Here is a 19,320-nt window from a genome sequence, read left to right on the forward strand (position 1 = left end):
TCATGCAGCGACGCTGCAGTTCAACAGTATGACACAATGAAATGTTTGCTGCTGCTGTTTTTTACTGGTATTACAGCAGTGCCAAGCCAAGTTGGGGCTCCACTGTGCCATGCTCTGCACAGACATATACTAAGGCTGCGTCTGCCCTCAAGGGAAGGCTTCACAAAGAATTTAATACTACATGAATTTAATATAATGGGAGGCCAAACCCCTGGTTAACTTATCCCTAGCTATATGGGTGCATCTCTGTGCATAATGAGGAGAATTATTCAGACATCGTAATGACACTGTTACTGTCACTTACCACATATTCCCTTGAACTTCATATAGAATAGATGAATTCTGGCAATGCAAGCAACGCAGTTTGCTCTAGCAGTTTGCCAGGCAAAGAGTTTGCTACATACGCTGGAAAGTTTAGTCTGTCATGAGAACATTCCTTTATGCTGGGATTGCTATTATGCATATGCAATCTAAACAGAGGGGGAGCAGATCTCAAAATAATAGCCTGCATAATGGCATGTTGAAATGCTTGTTTATATATTAAATCCCTGAGCTTCTCTACTCCTGGTGCCGGAAAATGTTTGCCAATAAATCCCAAAGGACTTCTGGACATTCCATACCTAGTGGGTAGAACAAGAGGAGTCCTCCGGTACTGAGGATCCTGGCCCATGTTAAGGCTGAGAATATGCCCTAAGTGGGCAGCTGAAATCTGCTGTCTGTTGTGCCCTACCCATTGCCTCCTGAGGATATTTTGCAATACTTACTCTAATAATTATCTATGCTACAGGTTAGTAGTGAGGCCAAATTCATATTTGTAAAGTGTTTCTAGATCGCTAATGAAAAACTCCATATAAATGCAAAATATTATTACTGTTGTGTTTGGCTACACTGAATTCATATTGTTTGAATTAGTCATATAGTCATTCCTCTTTCCTTCAAATTATCTTAAAATGTGAACTTGGAAAGGGGTATTAAGGAACAGCCCATAGTATGAAAGTCACTCTTATAATGTATTTGTATTTGGGGCCCCCTTTAGAACTGGGGTGAGCACTTGAAGCTCCCATTAGCTTTGCCTTTGATGCTGGGAGTGCTCACCTCCACTCAGGATCAGGCCCTGAACTTCAAGTAGATGCAGCCACGTATTCCATGTATGTGTGAGTGCGCCCAACACACTAGAGCCGGAGAACTTGGCCTAGCCATACCTATTGGGACGGTGTTCGCATCTTTTGGCCTTAGCCCTTCCCCTGGCCATATAAGGGTGGCACCATCCCAACCCCCCATCAGCTTCTTCTCACTGTCCATGGCTGGAGTAGGAGCTCTGTATGGTGTTCTTTCACTTCATATATTCTGTCTTAGTTACTAGAGACTTGTTTCTTGTATATAGTTGTAGTTGTGTCTTAGGATTCCCGGGCCACTTTGCACTCCTTGAGAGTTTATACTTAAATGATACAGAGACACCACTATCACTGTCAGCAGTAGCAACAGCAATACCATCTGCAGCACTTCTCCAGCCAGATCTCCTTTCCTGTGAGGCAACCGGATTACCCCAGGAAGGATCATAGATCCCAGAGGCAGAGATCCTCTGCTTCTGGATTCAGCCAGCTGGCCTACCCTCGCCCAGCATCTGGCAGGAGCCCATTTTAACTTCTGTGTCCAGAGCAGTGATCCAGTTGTGACCTCTCCAGCTCTGTCCCCCCTATTCAGGGACAGGCTAGCTCATTTTTAGTGGTTGGGACTCGATTGCCATGGACAACAGGATCCGAAACACCATTAGATCAGGTTATACTATACAGCTTCTCTCCATCCTTTCTTCCCACTCTCCTACCCTATCCCTCTTCAGGGACCCCTCTCACGAGACATTGCTCCTCAAGCATGTTCAGTCCCTACTAGCTTTGGGAGCTGTAGAGGAGGTTCTCCTGCTGCATCAGAGTCAGGGATTCTGCTTCTGGTATTTTCTGGTTTCCAATCCCAAGGGGGGGGGTTGAAACCTATTCTCAGCCTTTGCAACCTCAACAAATACATCAGATACACAAGATTCTGGATGGTCGCTCTAGCAACTATCCGCCCTGTGTTAAATCCCAAGGGCTGGTTTGCTGCCCTGGAGCTTCAGGACACTTATCTTCATGTAGCAATTCTCCCAAACCACAGAGGGTTTCTTCAGTTTGTTGTGGCGGACCAGCACTATCAGTACACCATGCTCCCCTTTGGTCTCTCTTCGGCTCCTCGGGTTTTTTACCAAATTCATGATTGTGGTAGCAGCATACCTCAGAAAGAAGAGACTTCATATCTTCTCATATCTGGATGGTGAGTTACTGAGAGGCAAGTCCAGAGAAGAAGTCTCTCATGTTCATGCTCATGTTGTCTGTCATGCTACACTTACTCAATCATCTGGGTCTCATCCTGAACAGCGGGAAGTCGACTTTGGTCCCAATTCAAAGAATTGAGTGCATTGAGGCCCTGACAGACTCTGTGATTTTGACAGCATTTCTGCCGACTGACTGATTCACCACCTTTGTCTGGAGCCGCAGTCTCAGCCCTTAAGCACAGTCCAAGTATGTTTGAAGTTGTTAGGTCATAAATCTGCCTGCACACAAGTAGTCCAATTTGCCAAGCTGTGCCTACAGCCTCTTCAGATGTGGCTAAACTCAGTCTATTGACTGAATCGCCATCCCTTGGACAGTCTGGTCTGACGTCCCCTGCTGATCTTGGACTCTTTATGGCAGTGGACAGTGCAGATCTGACATCAAGCATCCTACAGTCCATTTTTTAACTAAGAGGCATCCCAACAATTGACCTGTTTGCCACCAGAGACTAGAAGAAATGCTGGCTGTTTTGCTCCCATAGGGAGCCTCAATCCAGGGCTCCCTGACTGATGCTTTTCACTTAAGCTGGGAATTGACGCTTCTGTTTGGGTTTCCTCCTTTTCCAATCATCCCGCAGGTCATTCTCAAGCTGAAATTGGACCAGGCCAAACTCATTCTCATTACCCCAGCCTGGCTGAGACAATGCTGGTTCTCTGACCTCCTTGTGTTATCAATCTGACCTCCCACATCCCTTCCTCTTCATCCTGACCTCCTGACTCAGCATTATGGTCAAGTTTTCCACCCAACACTCAGCTCCCTGCATCTCCGTGTGGATGCTGCATGGTGCACACTTTGGAAGAGCAGCCCTGCAGTCCTTGTTTAAACAGACTCCTCCTGCGGGTACCACTTGTGAGTCACCTACATGAATACATGGCTGCATCTACTCAAAGAAGAAAATGCAATTCTGTATTGTAACTGAAGGGCTAAAATCCATATGCTGTTTATGTTACCACCTGATATACAGACTGTGTCAGCTCTTTTTACAAGCCCAAAATCCAAAGTTTGGTCAAGAAGACAGAGGCCTAGCAAATAGTGAACAATATTAGCTAAGAAGCAGAACAAACAAAGGACAGCCTTGTTTTTTGCTAAGATAAGCTTGGTCAGCAAGAAGCCAGGTGGAAATTATAATTGGGGGCTTTATCTCAAAGTTGAGAACAGACCATGGGAATGAAAGGGGCCCTGTTTCTTCTGTAGAAGAGGTGTCTTCCTACACGCCAGCCTTGAGTTTATAGAAGAGGCTCAAACGTATCAGTATGAGATATGATATCCTCCCTCTCACAGATGTGCACCTCTCCTCTAAGCCATTGTCATACCTGCCTTAGAAACAGAAGTGAATAATTAAAAGACAATCTTTATTGCTATATACTTTTCATTTGTCCTTTTGCTTTAACTCCTAGGTGTGAAGGAATTGACCAGGGTCCGGGCAGTGCCACCCTGGTATGGCCAGGGGAGGAGCTAAGGCCATGAGATGAGAACACCACCCCTCCAGGTACTGCTAGGCAAAGTTCTCCAGCTCCAGTGAACTGGGCGCGTGCGCACCTACATGGAATACATGTCTGCATCACATCTCAAAGAACAACTGTTACAGTAAGTAACCATGTTTTAGTCCTCCTAGATGGACTTCTGAACCTGTGCTGACCCCACCAACTTGAAGGATTGAGGCCTCAGTTAGCCCTCTTTGGATATTCTTGAAAATGTTCTGCTGTGCTTCCTTGCTATAAAACTTGGTTTTCACACACAAGATATTTCAGGGGAAATTCTGGTAAGTGATCGTCAGGAAATAAAATCACGCATCCAGAACTGACTGATCACTGTAGAGACTCTATCAGACATAGTTCCAAACCAAACTCATGGCCATCAACAGTTTGCTGTTCAGATTAGTTATCTTGTTATATCATAAACCTGCAAGTTTGTACACACAGCATTTCAGTTAACCCTGGCATCTTTCTTGTACCTAATTTACTGGGCCAACCCCCTCAGCAAACTAAAGCTGCTTTGGGTGGCAGTCTCCTAATATCAAGTATTACTGAGACCTCCTTCTTTGTTCTGAACTTGCGCTTGTTTCTCTTCATAAAATTCAATCCCAGCATCTCCAGTGAAGGTTTTAATAGGGGTCTTATTTCTACAATGTGGTGTTTCCTATGTCATCTGAGCTGCACATCCAAATGTTTTCTGTAAAGGAGGAAGATTTTACAAATGGAATGGATAAAGCAAGACAAAAAGCTTCAATCAAAGCAAAAGTGCTGCGATTGCAGAAGGATCTAAACAAGGCAGCACAGGAAAAAGAAGGTTCTTGTCTGTTGCTATTGCACTGAATGTCTTAATGGATTGTAATAAATTATGGGCCCCATCACAGTGCCTCATGTAAGGGGAATTGCAAGTGGTAAATGAGAATACTCCATGCGCACTTTGGGTGTAACACAGAAAGAGTGTCATTTTTTATTCCAAAACATAGTAAGCAAGTGAAAGTGAACAAAAACACAGGACAGCAACAGACTATGTCACTGCAATCTTAACTTTGGAGCCACTAGTTCATCTTTATATTGGGTACCAAAAAAAAATCGCTTTAAAAGTTTCACGCCGCTATTGCACCCCCGCGCCCCCCCCCCCCCCCCCCGATCTTGGGGCTGTCTCGGGGTTGAATTGGTTCCAGCACAAATTAAAGTAACCACAGGTCTGTTCTAAAGTTGCAGCCAGCTGCCATGGCCCCAAATGCCCTTTTGGGCAGCCAGGGATCACCGGAGCACACCAGTATTCCAACCATCTCCCCTTTCCATTGGGAACATTGTACACACTGAATGCTGCCTGGACACCCTGACCAAACTTACCAAGCTGAGCCCAGGCTGGTCCTATCAACAGCCCCAGTTCTGGGAACAGTAGCACATAGCTACATCTGAGACCATTTACAAAAGGACAGCAAAAATAGCAAATGGCTAGACAGACTGACTTGAAAGAAAAGATCAAAAGTTAAAGTGTGGCTACAGGATTATTGGGGTTGGTAGAGAATAAGTCTACGAGTGTCAGAAAAGTTTACATATGAAGGAGGGAGAAAATATTGAGAGTGGAACACAATGGCATATAAATGGGAGTAATAGGATGAGATTAAGGAATGGGAAATTTTAGGGTGAATATGACAGTAACAGGGTAAAGTATTAGCCAATGTGGACTAGATGACCCAAGAAGTCCTTCACACGCCTGTCAGTTTCTTTGATACTTTTCAGGTCTGTGCATGTATGTGCAAAACATACACAGAGACCCCCTGATTTTCAGATGTAAAGAACCAGAAAGACACGGCTGTGCTCCTGGAGCAGGTACATTCTTATTTTAAACGTAGCATTTTTAATGACTGCAGCACTTCATTTTGAAAACCTGGCTATGGCTAGGTTTGACTCAATGCTAATTTAGGCTCCAGTTTTAGTTATAAATTCTTGACCGAACCAACTGGTGTTTAGTGTAAGAGTACCAGAGTCCAAGAATTAGAGATCTGAATAATGAGTATCCAGAATTAAAGCCAGTGTTTGACAGATGAATGAAATAGGAGAGAAAGGAAGAGGAAAGACACTTTTTAATGGCTCAGAGTAAGAGTAGACCTGTACAACCAATTGAGAGGGTGATTTTCTCTCTTAGAAAAAAACTGCCTTTGATATTTTCATCAAGATACCTTGTAATATGAGGTCACTTCATTAATATTTACTGTAACCACTTGCCTGCAGACAAGTCTAAAAACAAGCCTTTTGCGAGCAAACAGCTGCAAACTATCCACAGTAGTTGCAGAACTAAGCAGAAGCGTAAGCCCACACATCCCTGGAGCGACTGTATCTCCAACTGGAAAGAGAAGGTAAAGCAGATAATGTAATCAGTGTCATGACCACTTTTCTACTACTTTGCGTAGCATGTACTTTAACCCTTCTACAGGCGATTACTTGTTCTATGCTTGGTGCAGCAGAAGTTGATGTACTATCTGTTATCATTGTCAGTAAAAGGCTATTCCATTTTCCTTTCTATATCACTGACTTGATGTAGCTCAGATTATTAACAACAATGCTCTGGGCTTGCCCTTGCCAGTAGAGCTAGCCAAAGTGTTCTGATTTTATCTGAGCCAGCTAAATGTTTGTTAGTAATACTGCAGCACCAAGGCGTCAGTCCCTAAGTCTGTCCCAGGCATTGCAGACAGACCATACGTCTGGGGTGAACTCTCACTGAAGGCAAAGGGGCTCTGTACAGGCACAGAAGTCCACCACCACAGATCAAATGTCAGGGGCAGGCCTAATGGGGGTCTTCCTGTGAGCTTCTGTGTTAGAAATATTAGAAGCTTTTAGCTAAATGTAGAATTCAGACTGTAGTACAGTGGCAGAAACCACAGAACGCTATGGGGTTGCAAATAACTCAATCTATTTCTAAAATGTTTCTTGAGCTTTATGAAAATCTCTAAAGAAACTTAAAAAAACCTCTCAAGATGGGCACAAAAGGCTGTAGATGATAAATAATAAGAAAGTGCTCTCATTATTTCCTTAATATTTATTTTTTAAATATCACCAACAGGACTGTGCACATAGTTTTGTCCTCATCTCTTGCTGTGTTAAAATGAAACGATTTGAGCGCACCTCGAGCAGAGGGGCTGCCAGTGGGCCGGTGAATAACTCAAGATTTCTGCCAAGTAACTCCACACTTGATTCTTGGGTCAGCACATAGGATTCTAGTTCTCCACTGCCAAATGGGATTAAATCATCACCATTCTGACTTGATATTACTTTACATTCACTTTGCACATGCGTAAGTGACTAGAAAAGCGTAAGGCAGTAAAAGGTCTTCTACTCTTGGACACAGATGAAACACAGGATATACATTCAGAACTGGTACTTTCAGCTGAAGCACTGTGGTGAATGGCATATCACAAATGACAGTGTCCACATCACTGGGCTCCTCCAGTACTCCATTTTTGTGTACTCAAGTGGCATTGTTAGCTAAGTTAACATGCATTTTAAATGGCCACAGTGGCTTAAAATTTTTAAAAACAATTACATTTCCTTATGCATATTACTGATAACAGTTTAGGACCTGATGCTACCAACACTTACCATTGTGCATAACACTTACTAAAAGAGTAGTTCTATTGAATGGATCACCACTCCCACAGCAAAACATGGAGGAAAACTCTGCAGGGAATCCTCGCAGAATTCCTACCCACGTCGTTCTATTGGGATGGATGGGATGTGTCCCCTCTGGAGTAGGCAGTGGGCCCAGTCCAGAAACCTCACAATCACAGGGGTTCCTTGCAGAGGCCATATGTTTCCATTGCAGTTGTACCCTTTGCAGGAATTTGGGTGGGTGGAAGGAGAGGGCAAGTATAATGCTGTGGAAGACATTGAGCTCCCCTTCTGTAGGAGAGAGACAGGTGAATGTCAGGACATGATCCCTTTTCCCCATGTGCTAAGAACGGCAGTGTTTGCAGGATGAGGCCCTTAGCTTTTAAAAACAAAGATTTTGCAAATGTAATTTAACTTTTCAGCATTTATGCTATTATTTTAGATTACACATGTTGCTCAACATGGACCGTGAAAATACAGCTTCACAGTCTGGTTCTCATACACTGTCATAATGCTGCAATAGTTAATTTAAAAAATTACCAGTGTGTATGTGTAAATTGACATAAGTCAATTCACCTTAATTAAGTCAGTAAACATTTCCATTGATTTAGTTTTGTAAAACACTTTTTAAAGAGACCTGATTTTAGGGCCTAAACCAGCCAACACAATGTCTTTTAATGATCTGTGTTAAGACAATTGGTATGTGCCAAAAGGAATCACTCCCCAATTAGGTTTTCTGGGAACTGTATTACAGATAAATTATGCTAAAGATAATATATGTGTGTGGATTTAACAATGGGCAACTTGTAGTCCTTTATTATAGTAATGCCAAATTCCTAGCCACAGACATATCAGTATAGGGATAGCCTTTGGTCATGCTAGTGTCCTACAATAATCCAAAAAAGTTTGCCATGGTGGTTAACGGCTCAGAAATTCCAGTCTTCTGCCAGAAGAGTCTTCTAGAAGTCAGAGGGTAGTATGGGAAAAGGGGAGGGATGGAGGAACCTCCTCTCTAGGCCCAGTGCACTCTGTTCACCTTGTTAGAGGGTTCACAGTTCTGTGGGGTCCCACAATAGTTTGAACCTAATCCAACTTCCATCAACATTGATTAGGAGTCTGATCAGATCCTCATTTGGGTTTCACTTACTTGGACACTCCACAACCTAATCTTCTAGCTTTAACTGAGATAACTGAAATAGTTCTCAGAATGTTCTCTCAGCTATAACCATGTTCCAAAAATTAGGTTTGTGCCTTTTCACTATCAAAACAGATAATAGTTTCCACCTGCATACATTTAATGACACGCTAGTTATTAAGAGCCAGATTTTTAAGAGGTATTGAGATGCCTAATAATGCGGACAGGCCCCCACTTGGATATTCAGAAGTGCCGAGACACCTATAACAAATTAAAATCGATAGGAAGATCCCACTAGCTGCCTGTCTGCATTTGTAAGTAAGTACCTAAATACCTTTGGCCATAGGCCTATAAAATTGAACTTTAAGAAACTATTTATTATTACACAAGACCTCTTTATTTCATCCTGCTTTACTTGTGCTGTTAGTGATTGTATTCTAATGACTTTTACACAACCAGGGGACAGCAATCCAGCAAATGGGATCTGCAAGGCTTTATATGACTATCAAACTAAAATCGATGATGAGCTAAGTTTGCAAAAAGGTAATTAACATCTTCCTGTTTTTTCCAAATGCTGTTTCAGCTGCAATGCTAGTTTGAGGAATGAGACTGAGTGCAATGGAGAATAGGGCCATGATATAATGCTGAGGTAAGCGTGGTTTGTCATCCAGTTTTAATTCCGTCTTAAACTAGCCACCAGAGACGTTTAAACTTAATTAGACTGTGCTATAAAGGAGGCAGGGGAAGAGAGAAGTATTAAACAAGGGTCAATGCAGAAATGGCACAATATACATGTATAAATCCAGTTGAATGAATAAATAAAAATACATTATCATCATTCACCAGAAGGATAATAATGGATGGTGGTATGGGACCCTAACAGAGAGAAACAGTTCTCTTTCCTGCTACATATGTGGAAGAGTTCCCTACTTCCACAGATGAAACATCCTCAGAAGCATAAGAAAATAATTAAGATCACTGAGATGCCTAAAAATCATATTTCTTTAAATTGTTCAGTTTGTTAAATAATCAAGGTCTTCTCCTTGCCAATGTGATACATATCAGAAGTGAAATCTGCCCAGTGTTGCTTGAGTTTGCCTTCAGTCTTTTGTTGAACCAAATGTACTGGCACATTTCTCTCCACTGATGGTAGAGCCGGAGTGTGATTGTTTCTATTATTGTAAGCCTTTATTAACAAACAAAGTGATTGCTACTTTACTCTTGGGCTAAGTTTTTGAATGAATAGAAATACCTCTATTAATGTGGTACCCTGATTCTTTTGGAAGCTTTTAAATGCAGGAGTCAAATCCTTTGAGGGTAAATTTAGCATAGCCTATTGCAGTAGTTCTCAAAGCCGGTCTGCCGCTTGTTCACGGAAAGCCCTTGGTGCGCTGGACCGGTTTCCTGACCTGCTGCATCCGCAGGTTCAGCTGATCGCGGCTCCCACTGGCCGCAGTTTGCTGTTCCAGGCTAATGGGCAGGAAGGGCGGCCAGCACGTCCCTTGGCCCACTTCCCGTAGCCCCCATTGGCCTGGAGCCGCGAAACGCGGCCAGTGGGAGCTGCAATCAGCCAAACCTGCAGATGCGGCAGGTAAACGTTCAGAGAAAGCCCCTGGCAGGCCGGACCGGTTTCCTTACCTACCGCATCTGCAGGTTTCGCTGATTGCAGCTCCCACTGGCCGCGTTTCGCGGCTCCAGGCCAAAGGGGGCTACGGGAAGCGGGCCAAGGGACGTGCTGGCCGCCCTTCCTGCATCCCCCATTGGCCTGGAGCAGCGAATTGCGGCCAGTGGGAGCCGCGATCAGCTGAACCTGCGGATGCAGCAGGTAAGGAAACCGGTCCAGCGCACCAGGGGCTTTCCCTGAACAAGCAGCGGACCGGCTTTGAGAACCACTGGCCTATTGGATTGCTTTGGTCTTATTTCCTTGAAGATGTGTTGGCTTTCTTTTGAGTTACAAGTTTAGTGACTGGATTGACAGCCAGTCCACAGTTACATGTGCGGAGACAGTGGACTGAAGAAATATTTGCTTCAATTGTTTAAATGAGTTACCAAAAATACATCTGGCTGATAAAGAGACTAAAACATTTCACCATTTTTCTTTATTTAGAAAATGGAATATTAAAAACATACATTTAATATTTCCTTTCACTCCACTGTTATGTTAATACAAAAAGGAAGAGCAGGGAATGCACACAGAGACAGGAAGAGAGGTATGAAGCCAGTTTTACATATAGTTGCAGATTACTTATAAGACAAAGCTGTAAAAGCTTTTCTGATGTTGGCAACAAATGCAGCAAAGTTGTTGGTTTCTCTCACTTTTAGCTGGAGTTCTGCTATACAGTCCAGAGGAGGAGAGCTGCTTGTCACTAGAAGGAAACAATTAGAAAACAATTTTTATTTCCAAGACCAGTGAAGCATGCTGTGATACTTCCTAGTCAAGTATTCCTTCCCCAAAAACAAAATTGAGTCAATTATTGCACAATGTGTGACTTGAATTTTTCATTTAATGAGTCAGGTAACAGCTATATGCCAGCTGAGATGCATTTTCATTCATAATATTAAGGGTCTCTTACCCTTTCACTGCTTTTAGTGTCATAGTAATCTAACCATTTTCTGTAACTTTGCATGTGCTCGATTTGTCTATTTTAAGCCTAAAAATCCATGGGCTGACTTTCAGCCAAGAAGAAAACAGCACCTTGTCTGAGAGCACATAATATTATTCTGTCATGCCCAGACCTTCCCCTTGTGGCATTGCTGTTACTGCTACTCAAGTTATTGTCACAACGCTGCCTACCCTGACTCAAAAGCTGCAGCATGTTCTGACCACTGGTTACTGCTGAGCACCATCAGTTTTCAGACAAATCGAGTGGTGGGGGAAGAGAGAAAGATTAAGAGACCCTGGGGATTAGAGTATAGTTTCTCCCTGAAATAGTAAAAATAGATGTCCCTCATCATTGCTCTCTGATGCATTAATTTCAGAGGAATAATAGGGTTTCTATTGTGAAAATTACGTTCAAGAAATTCCTGTAGTAAGAGAGCAATAAGTTGAACAGCAGCTCCTAAAAGGTGTATTTCCTTAGTGCGTGTGGGTTATGGTGGAAGGAAAGGATCATTAATGCGGTCTGAATTTGAGTGGTACATGGAAACGTTCAGAGAGGCATGAGTGAGTTCCCTATTTTTAGTGTCTCTCCCATTTAATGCACAAATTTTGATTTCTTAGCAGTAGGAAATAAAGTTGTGTTGTTGGTTAATGGGCTCCCAAAAGTACAGATTGGGAGTGTTGGCATCCCCAAAAAATTCTAAGGTGAAAAAAACTGAGATGGTCACTCACATGCCTTCCCTATCTTTTGCATCTCCTTCCTTCATGCTTCACTTAATTCTCTTTTCTCAGCTTTTCCCCCTAGCCATTTCTTTGCTTAATATCTCAAGGCCAGCACTTTATATACACAAAGGTGGGAGGGGGAAACAGTCGTGTATTTATCTTATCGTTAAAAGAATGTTTAAAAGTTACAAAGTCAAGCATTCAAAAGTTAGGAAATGCCAGAATTAAGGTTGCTTGTGCAACCTTAATTGAGCCCTCTTGTGCATCTGCGTGGCGATTTAATTACTTGAGCACATCCTACTTTTTCTTCTGAAATCCCATTTGTTTAAAGTGATGTTTTCCAGATGGGTACCCTGGGCCAAATTCATTGATGGCAGTGGGTTTGCATAGAAGTTAGGACAGAACTTGGCTTTCTATTTTCTAATAAACTAGTTCTAACTCTTAGACTGGCCAGTTTTGTAAGGTTTTGGAGAAGGTTTTGTGGGCATTGGTGGAAGGGTTTCTGGCACCTTGAAAGTAGGGCCAGGTCCAGATCTAAATTGGAAACAGTTCTTATTAGCCCTGGCTAGCCCACTTTTTGAACCTTGCTACCCTCTGCTGCCAGTTCCCAACTACTCTTGCCCCCGCCAGTTCCTAGCGTAAGGGCTGATAAAGAGCTTGAAGTGTGGTCTGTTTCAGAAAGGCACCGCAATGGCTGGGAGGAGACTGCCAAGGGACGGCTTCAATTACAGTGCTCGTTGGGACAGAGCTTCATCTGTAGCATTCTAAAGACTGAACTGTTCGGTATGGAACTTGCTGCCCCTCTGTGTGTGCACGTGCACTTCTCACGTGAGATTGGTTCAAAAACCACTTTAAATAAAATACAGTCTCTTTTAATATCTACACATACCTTCATAGTCTCCCTGTTCATTTATAGAGAGAGTAAACGTGTATGGCTTGTCAGGATCTTTGTGGTCAATACATCGAAATATAAACTGCAACTGTTCATCTAAAGCAAAGGCAGAAATAGAATTGAATAAAATCACGAACTTCGCATAGGACGCTCAGTGGCATCCACAAATTTGTTAGTCTCTAAGGTGCCACAAGTACTCCTCTTCTTTTTAGTTAAATTTCAGTTAGTAAAAGATATTCTTGCGCTAACAATAAAAAGTACAATAAACCTAGACTTCTCCTTTTTGTAAAAAGGGAAACCCAACTTTTGGGCTTAAATTATTTGAGTATCCCTTTAAACTACTTGACAGTTGAGTATAGGTCCAATGAGTGCCCAAAACAAAATTAATGTTGGATTTTTTATTACATTAAAAGATGCATTTATACAGTCCAAAATCTTTATTTGTACCAAACTTTAAAGATTTTAGTCATTATAAATTGAGATTAGTTTATCCGAAACTTTCATAGCTATGTGTCTTATTTCACCTCTGTCAAGTCAGAAGCGTTCCTATGGCAGTAGCAGACATTTTTATTGCTTTATAGCCATACAGAACAGCAAGAAAGGATTTCTATTGCTTTGCAGCAAACAAATCAGCAACACACTGCTCAGATGGACTATTAGCACAAGTGTGGATAAGTCACACTCAAAACCATGTAAATACTACAGTACTTTTCCTATGTGCAAGCACAATTTAAAAAAAAAAAATCTACCCCATTTGTCTCGTGTGTGAGGGTGATGGTATTTTGCCAACTTACCAGGGGTATGACTAGGGTAAATAATTGAACACACATGCACTTGGAAACTTACCATAAATTCTGCGTATTTCTAGTCCCAGCCGCTCTTCAAACAGTTCTTTAGACTTACTCAGTCTTTCCAGCCGCTCTTTGGTGGCCTTGTTTTTAGCAGATATAACTAAAAAGTGTCAAAGCAAGAGTAAAGCATTTTCAAACAAATTTTAGAACACTGGAAAATCCTTCAAAATAAGTCTATTAAAAGCAAGTGTCCTTCCTTTGTTAAATCTCCCTACTCATGACAACTACCCCATTTCTATTCATTTAAATCTGAGTAGCACTAATTATTTACACACTCTAGCATGTGGTTATTTGGTTAATATTATGAATGCTATTTTAAGAATCAAATAAATGCTTTAAAGTATATTTTGCCATTCAAAGCATTATTCATGTAGTTGCCAGTTATGAAAATATAGCTTGTTAGAATGAGGAGTTACAGGATTTTAGGTTTTTTATTCAGTGCTCCACTGATAAGTGACCATTTATATCAGGGTGGGCAAACTTTTTGGCCTGAGGGCCACATTGAGGTTCCGAAACTGTGTGGAGGGCCGGGTAAGGAAGGCTGTGCCTCCCTAAACAGCCTGGTCCCCATCCCCTCCCTCCCTCCCTCCCTCCTACTGCCCCCCTCAGAACACCCGACCCATCCAACCCTCCCTGCTCCTTGTCCCCTGACCGCCCCATCCAACCCCCCCTTCTCCCTGTCCCCTAACTGCCCCGACCCCTATCCACACCCTGACAGGCCCCCAGGACTCCCATGCCTAACCAACCGCCCCCTATCCCCTGACTGCCCCCTGGGACCTCCTGCCCCTTATCCAACCCCCCCCGCCCCCTTACCATGCCGCTCAGAGCACCAGGACAGCCAGCTATACCACTGCGCAGTCTAGAGCGCCAAGGCAGGCCGGCGGCTCTCACAGCTGCGCTGCCCGGCAGGAGCTCACAGCCCCGCCACCCAGAGTGCTAGCAGCACAGTGAGAGGTTGCAGCAGAGCAGGGACAGCAGGTGAGAGGCGGAGCCGGGGGCTAGCCACCCCGGCCGGGAGCTCAAGGGCTGGGCAGGACGGTCCTGTGGGCCGGATGTGGCCTGTGGGCCATAGTTTGCCCACCTCTGATTTATATACAGCTATTCAAACTAAGCACCACATTATCTCTACATCCTAAGCCACTATTGTCTATACTGTACAAGCATTACAATATCGACATGCTAACTACAAAGATTTGCACAGCTACAGCGGTGGAAACACCTATTGCAAAGCCACCAGTATACTCTTTAGAAGACTTCGCATTCTAAAAGTCTTGGAGTGTTTTCATGTTCATTCAATTTTACAACTTACTTTCCTTTTTTCTTGTCAACTCTTCCTTGAGCTCTTGGATACGATCAATAAGGTCTCTCTTTTGTTCTTCTTCATGCTTTATTTTGGAATTCATTTCAGTTAAGTCTTCTTGCTTTTCTTCAATGCATATGTTCTGCTGGAGGATCTCTGTGAGGAAAAGAAAAAACTTGAATATTTACGGCTAGCCTTGGTTAAATAAGTCCCTGATTCTGCACATACTTTTGTACATGTGCATAGCCCTATGCACAAATGGTTCCCTCAAAAAATCTAAGATTACTCATGTGAGTAAAGTTATGCTCAAAGTGCTACAAAAACACATGTGCATAAGTTATTTCACCGAGACAGAGAAGTCTGCATTCTTGTGTGTAAGAGGCAGTCGTCCTACTGTGAGCATCACGTACAAACAAAAATGATTCTGAACCGTTTACGTGCTTAGAAGGAAAGCACAGAATAACTTCTAAATGCAGGCCCTCTGGCATCTCCTCGCTGTTCAAAAGTGCAACTTGGCATGTTGTCACTTTAAAAGTGTGCAGTGGTCCTATCATTACTCATTTTGTGTCAAGAGATCTATCTGTAACAGTAGACTACCTACTGCTAGTTACATTGTGATTTTTTTATCCCTAACTTTTTACAGTGACTTGCAAAGCTAAAATGAGTGAATTAATCCTAGATTTACAAGGTGACCTTGCCCACTAATCAGGATGTGAGAGGCAGTTAGCCCAGAAATAAGTTATTAGCCTTGCAAAACTCTACTGCACAAGTAAACTTTGACAGATAAGTAATTTTTTTTGTTTTCTTATCACAGTAAACTGACTTTGTACCACAACTGGTATGTTTTCTTGAGCTTTGCAAGACTCTCCTTTATTCATTTCTTATTAAGTGGCAAAATCACTCAGTGCTATACAAGACAGATCTTTTAACTAGATTTTGGCATTTCTGGGTTTGAAGAACATCACCTATTCTGTTAATGAAAGCATTTTGACCAGAAATCCTGGTCTAACACCATCTTCATTTTGGCTTTGCAGTTCACTTTTAACTGAACCATTTTAAGCTGAAGTGTTTTGTTCTGGCAGAACACATTTAGTTCATTTTAGAAGTTATAAATATGAGCCAATACCATACCATTTCTGTACTCCAGAATTTTGTCAGTCATTAGATCCCCTTCTTTTAACTTCTTGGACCACTTCTCTGTAATAAAGACATTTATTTTAAATCAACTGAAGACAGAGTTAAAAATAAATTAGCTATGTAAACTCATGACTATTGTACCTGAAAGTGCTTTTATGGACTCCTTGCATGATTCTCTTAGTCCCAGAGTCTGGTTGATGTGTTCACTACCACAAATGCTTTTGAATTTCGTCCAAAATTCTTTGATCTCTTTTTCAAAAAGGATCAGTTCATCTTCTGTTTTTATCTGGGACATAGTGCTATAGCAAACATAAAAGCACAACACGATCAGACACGACAATCTGAGCTGTTATAGATTAATAAAGAGATTTATTCTCCCCAATACTGATTGCTGTTGAAACTTTAAGTGCTGTTCTTCTTGTATGTTTTTGAAAGCTCTATTAGTTACTTTTAAACAGTTATGTTACAGCATACAACAGAACTTACTACTACTTATATTTGCCATATTACAAGTGATGTGCTGTCTAGATCAGTTTACTCTATTCAGAACATGATTATGAATATAAATAGCTCTAAAACTGTCTATCTCAAAACCAAGGATGCAACATCATGTTTACTTCCTGTTCTGATGTTTTATCATACACATATTGAGCAGAAGAATAGAAGATATACTGAAATGTGATGACATATTACTGTGCATGTAGTTTTTCCCCCAACCTCCAAATACTGTATTCCACTCAAGTAAAGAGGGGAAACTACACCTGCTAGCTCATTTTGAACTGAACTAAACATATTTTAGACAGGGGAGAAAAGTTGTCTGTGGAAAAAAGCAAAAAATTTTTCCCTTCCAGAATAAGAATCAGATTATTAAATACTATCCGGTAGGAAGATTTAACTATGGTCTAAAAGTAGAGAATGTTTTGAAATGGCTGCTACATATTGAACTGGTAACAATCATGGGAGTAGGGAGAATTCCTACAAGTTTTTTTATCTGGGTAGCGTACTGTAATCCTAAAATAAACATTTGAGACAATTTTTCACATGGCTTCAGGTTGCTGTTACCTTATAGTCACCTTCTCCCCAGGCCCATCCAGGAGTAAGTCCTTATTATGGACTGAGTAATTTTCCCTTAAAAAGAGAGTTATTTACATTTGAAACATCTATTAAACACGACAATGTACCAAAATATATTGCACAGATATAATTATGCATTACTGTAAATATTAATGCATGCATTATACTAATGATGCTGTACACATAATTAAACAGATTTTGTGTAGCCTGAAAGAACAATGAGAAGGAAAAAAAAAAAAAAAGGCAAGACTGTTCAGTCTGCCGGCAGTTCTATTCTGAGAATTACTATAAAGGATTGGTGGCTACACCTCCTCAGCAGACATTTCTTGTATGTATCCATTTTCATTTCTGTTTATTTTGCTAATGCCTTGATCTTGCAAGCTTAGGTATTTAAAGCTGTGCACTGTGTCCTCCCAGTGCCTTCACTGGAAGTCAGCACAGTGCAGAAGCCTTTGCTGAATTAACGTTTTATTCCTACCTGGACTGCACTGAAAAGACAACATAGCTTACTCTCCTGAAGCTGTATCACACTATTAACAGAAGGGTGACCTAAATCAGGTTGCAGAATCTCTATTGTTGGCAATGCAGAAGCCAGAGAGAGCCCTGCTTGACTTTCAGATTCCAGACTGATTTTTCAGGTTAATGTGAAACCCCATAATGCCACCTTTAATTTTTCAGCCTAAAAAACATTTCATGGCTGATGCTTTGCACCATAAGGGTGCTCTGCTACTATTCCCTTATTTGGGTTCTCACAAAAGCCAATTTTCCTGATTTTTATACAGCCTTTGAGCGTTCATATAGACAGTTCATATAGACGTAATACTGTCCAGCTGTAACATGCTGTAGGTCCAACAGCAGCAGTTATAAATGCCGGTGCCACGCAGCTGGCAGTTACTTTGGGCCAGCTCCTCAGAAGCATTTGGGTGCCTAACTTCCATCGACATCAATGGGAGTTAGGTGCCTAGACGCCTTTGAGGAGCTGGGCCTTTAAGCCTGGTTACCTAGCAAACAAGCAGTAGCACGAGCCGCCGAGCTTGAGAAGGGGAGGGGATTTCTAGCCGATTCTCCTACCCCCGCGCGGTGGGAGACGGCGGACTATGGAAAGGCTCCAGGATGCGCCCGTGTTTACTGTACCCCGCAAGCTACGTTCAAAGCGGGTCACGCTTTCGAGCCCAGGACGCTAACTCAGTGAAAGCAGCACCCGGGCTGTCTCCTAGCGTACCTCTGCCCCGGGCCCTGCGCCCCCTTCTCCTCAGCCCCGGGGGCGGGGCGCGGCTTGGCCGCCCGGGGAGCACCCCGCGCAGATCCCCAACACTCACCGGCAGCGTTTGAACCGTAACCGCCCTCCCGCCGCCGCCACCAAGACCGCTCTCTGATTGGCCCCCCCGGCGCCCAGCAACAGCGCACGCAACGACTGGTCCATTCCTGCCGCAGCCGGCAAAGAAGCTCCCTCGCTATTGGTGGAGCGGCGCGGAGCATGATGGGAAATGTGGTCCGTTGTCAAACGGTAAGTGTGGGAAGGGAGCGACGGCAATCGGGGCGGGGCCGCGGACCGAGCGCCTCCAGCATCCCCGCCCACCAGTCTCCCGCCCGCCGAGCGACCGTAAAAAAGAGCCGGCTGAGGGGGCGCGCTGCTGGCTGCGATGCGGCGTTCGGGCTCTGCGGCAGCCGCCGCCCGAGGGTGGGGTCGTGGACGGCCCGTGTTTCTAGCGTCCCTGTGTCATCAGCGGGTCGCTGGGCCCGTGCAGCTCAGTTTGTGCACAGCCCCTGCACGGGGGAGCGCTGGCTGCTCCAGTCAGCCGTCAGCCAGGCTGCCCCCTTGGTGTGCTGCTAGCCGGGAAGTGGCCCGAGGCAAGCGGCGCTGGCTGCCCGCGGCAGGCGCTGAATGGCGCTGGGTGCCTTGCTGAGGTTGCGTGAGGCCAGTAGATTTGCTTTCAGATGGCTCCTGCCAACCCGCCCTGTTAGCAAACGCCCCCTCCAAAGGCTGCTAAGGGGTGAGGGAGGCTTCTGGGCCAGTTCATCAGCACAAATCCAGCGGGAGCGAGGACGCTGCCTGGGAGTTTAGGACAGAATCCTAGAATACCAGGGTTGGAGGGGCCCTCAGGAGGTCATCTAGTCCAACCCCCTGCTCAAAGCAGGACCAATCCCCAATTTTTGCC

The 19,320-nt window shown here is 43.4% G+C and overlaps 2 protein-coding genes across 4 annotated transcripts in view; one reads left to right on the forward strand and one right to left on the reverse strand.

Moving 5' to 3' along the window:
- NOSTRIN (nitric oxide synthase trafficking) overlaps positions 1-9,663 on the forward strand; it is a 30,134-nt gene extending 20,471 nt beyond the window's left edge. Inside the window, exons 8-11 of one of the 2 annotated variants that reach the window (XM_074967504.1) lie at positions 3,761-3,950; positions 4,544-4,652; positions 5,585-6,201; positions 9,045-9,663. The gene's annotated coding sequence lies outside the window, so the exon portion shown is untranslated. Of the gene's footprint in view, positions 1-3,760; positions 4,506-4,543; positions 4,653-5,584; positions 6,202-9,044 lie in introns of those variants that run through there. The other variant, XM_074967503.1, reaches the window with a different exon arrangement.
- Positions 9,664-10,714: 1,051 nt separating this feature from the next.
- SPC25 (SPC25 component of NDC80 kinetochore complex) lies at positions 10,715-18,599 on the reverse strand. Of its 2 annotated transcripts, none has more exons than XM_074967501.1 (8): positions 18,481-18,599; positions 17,150-17,215; positions 16,229-16,386; positions 16,082-16,147; positions 14,960-15,106; positions 13,646-13,750; positions 12,797-12,895; positions 10,715-10,951 (listed from the first exon to the last, which is right to left on the reverse strand). In XM_074967501.1, exons 1-8 carry the CDS (start codon positions 18,582-18,584, stop codon positions 10,827-10,829), a joined length of 870 nt encoding a protein of 289 aa, XP_074823602.1. In that variant the 5' UTR covers positions 18,585-18,599; the 3' UTR covers positions 10,715-10,826. The 2 variants fall into 2 exon arrangements, with proteins under 2 accessions (XP_074823602.1, XP_074823603.1); XM_074967502.1 differs by having other exon boundaries at positions 10,716-10,951; positions 18,384-18,504.
- Between the last annotated feature and the right edge of the window lie 721 nt (positions 18,600-19,320).

The sequence above is a fragment of the Natator depressus genome, chromosome 11 (genome assembly GCF_965152275.1).
Source record: "Natator depressus isolate rNatDep1 chromosome 11, rNatDep2.hap1, whole genome shotgun sequence".
NCBI lineage: Eukaryota > Metazoa > Chordata > Testudines > Cheloniidae > Natator > Natator depressus.

What these genes read in the sequence shown, in the direction of transcription:
- SPC25 (XM_074967501.1), bottom strand. Translation starts at nt 18,584, where the DNA reads ATGGACCAGTCGTTGCGTGCGCTGTTGCTGGGCGCCGGGGGGGCCAAT. An exon ending in TTACGGTTCAAACGCTGCCG is followed by an intron (nt 17,216 to 18,480) that starts GTGAGTGTTGGG and finishes TCTCTTTTTAAG; the next exon opens with GGAAAATTACTCAGTCCATA. An exon ending in GTCCATAAAAGCACTTTCAG is followed by an intron (nt 16,148 to 16,228) that starts GTACAATAGTCA and finishes TCTTTATTACAG; the next exon opens with AGAAGTGGTCCAAGAAGTTA.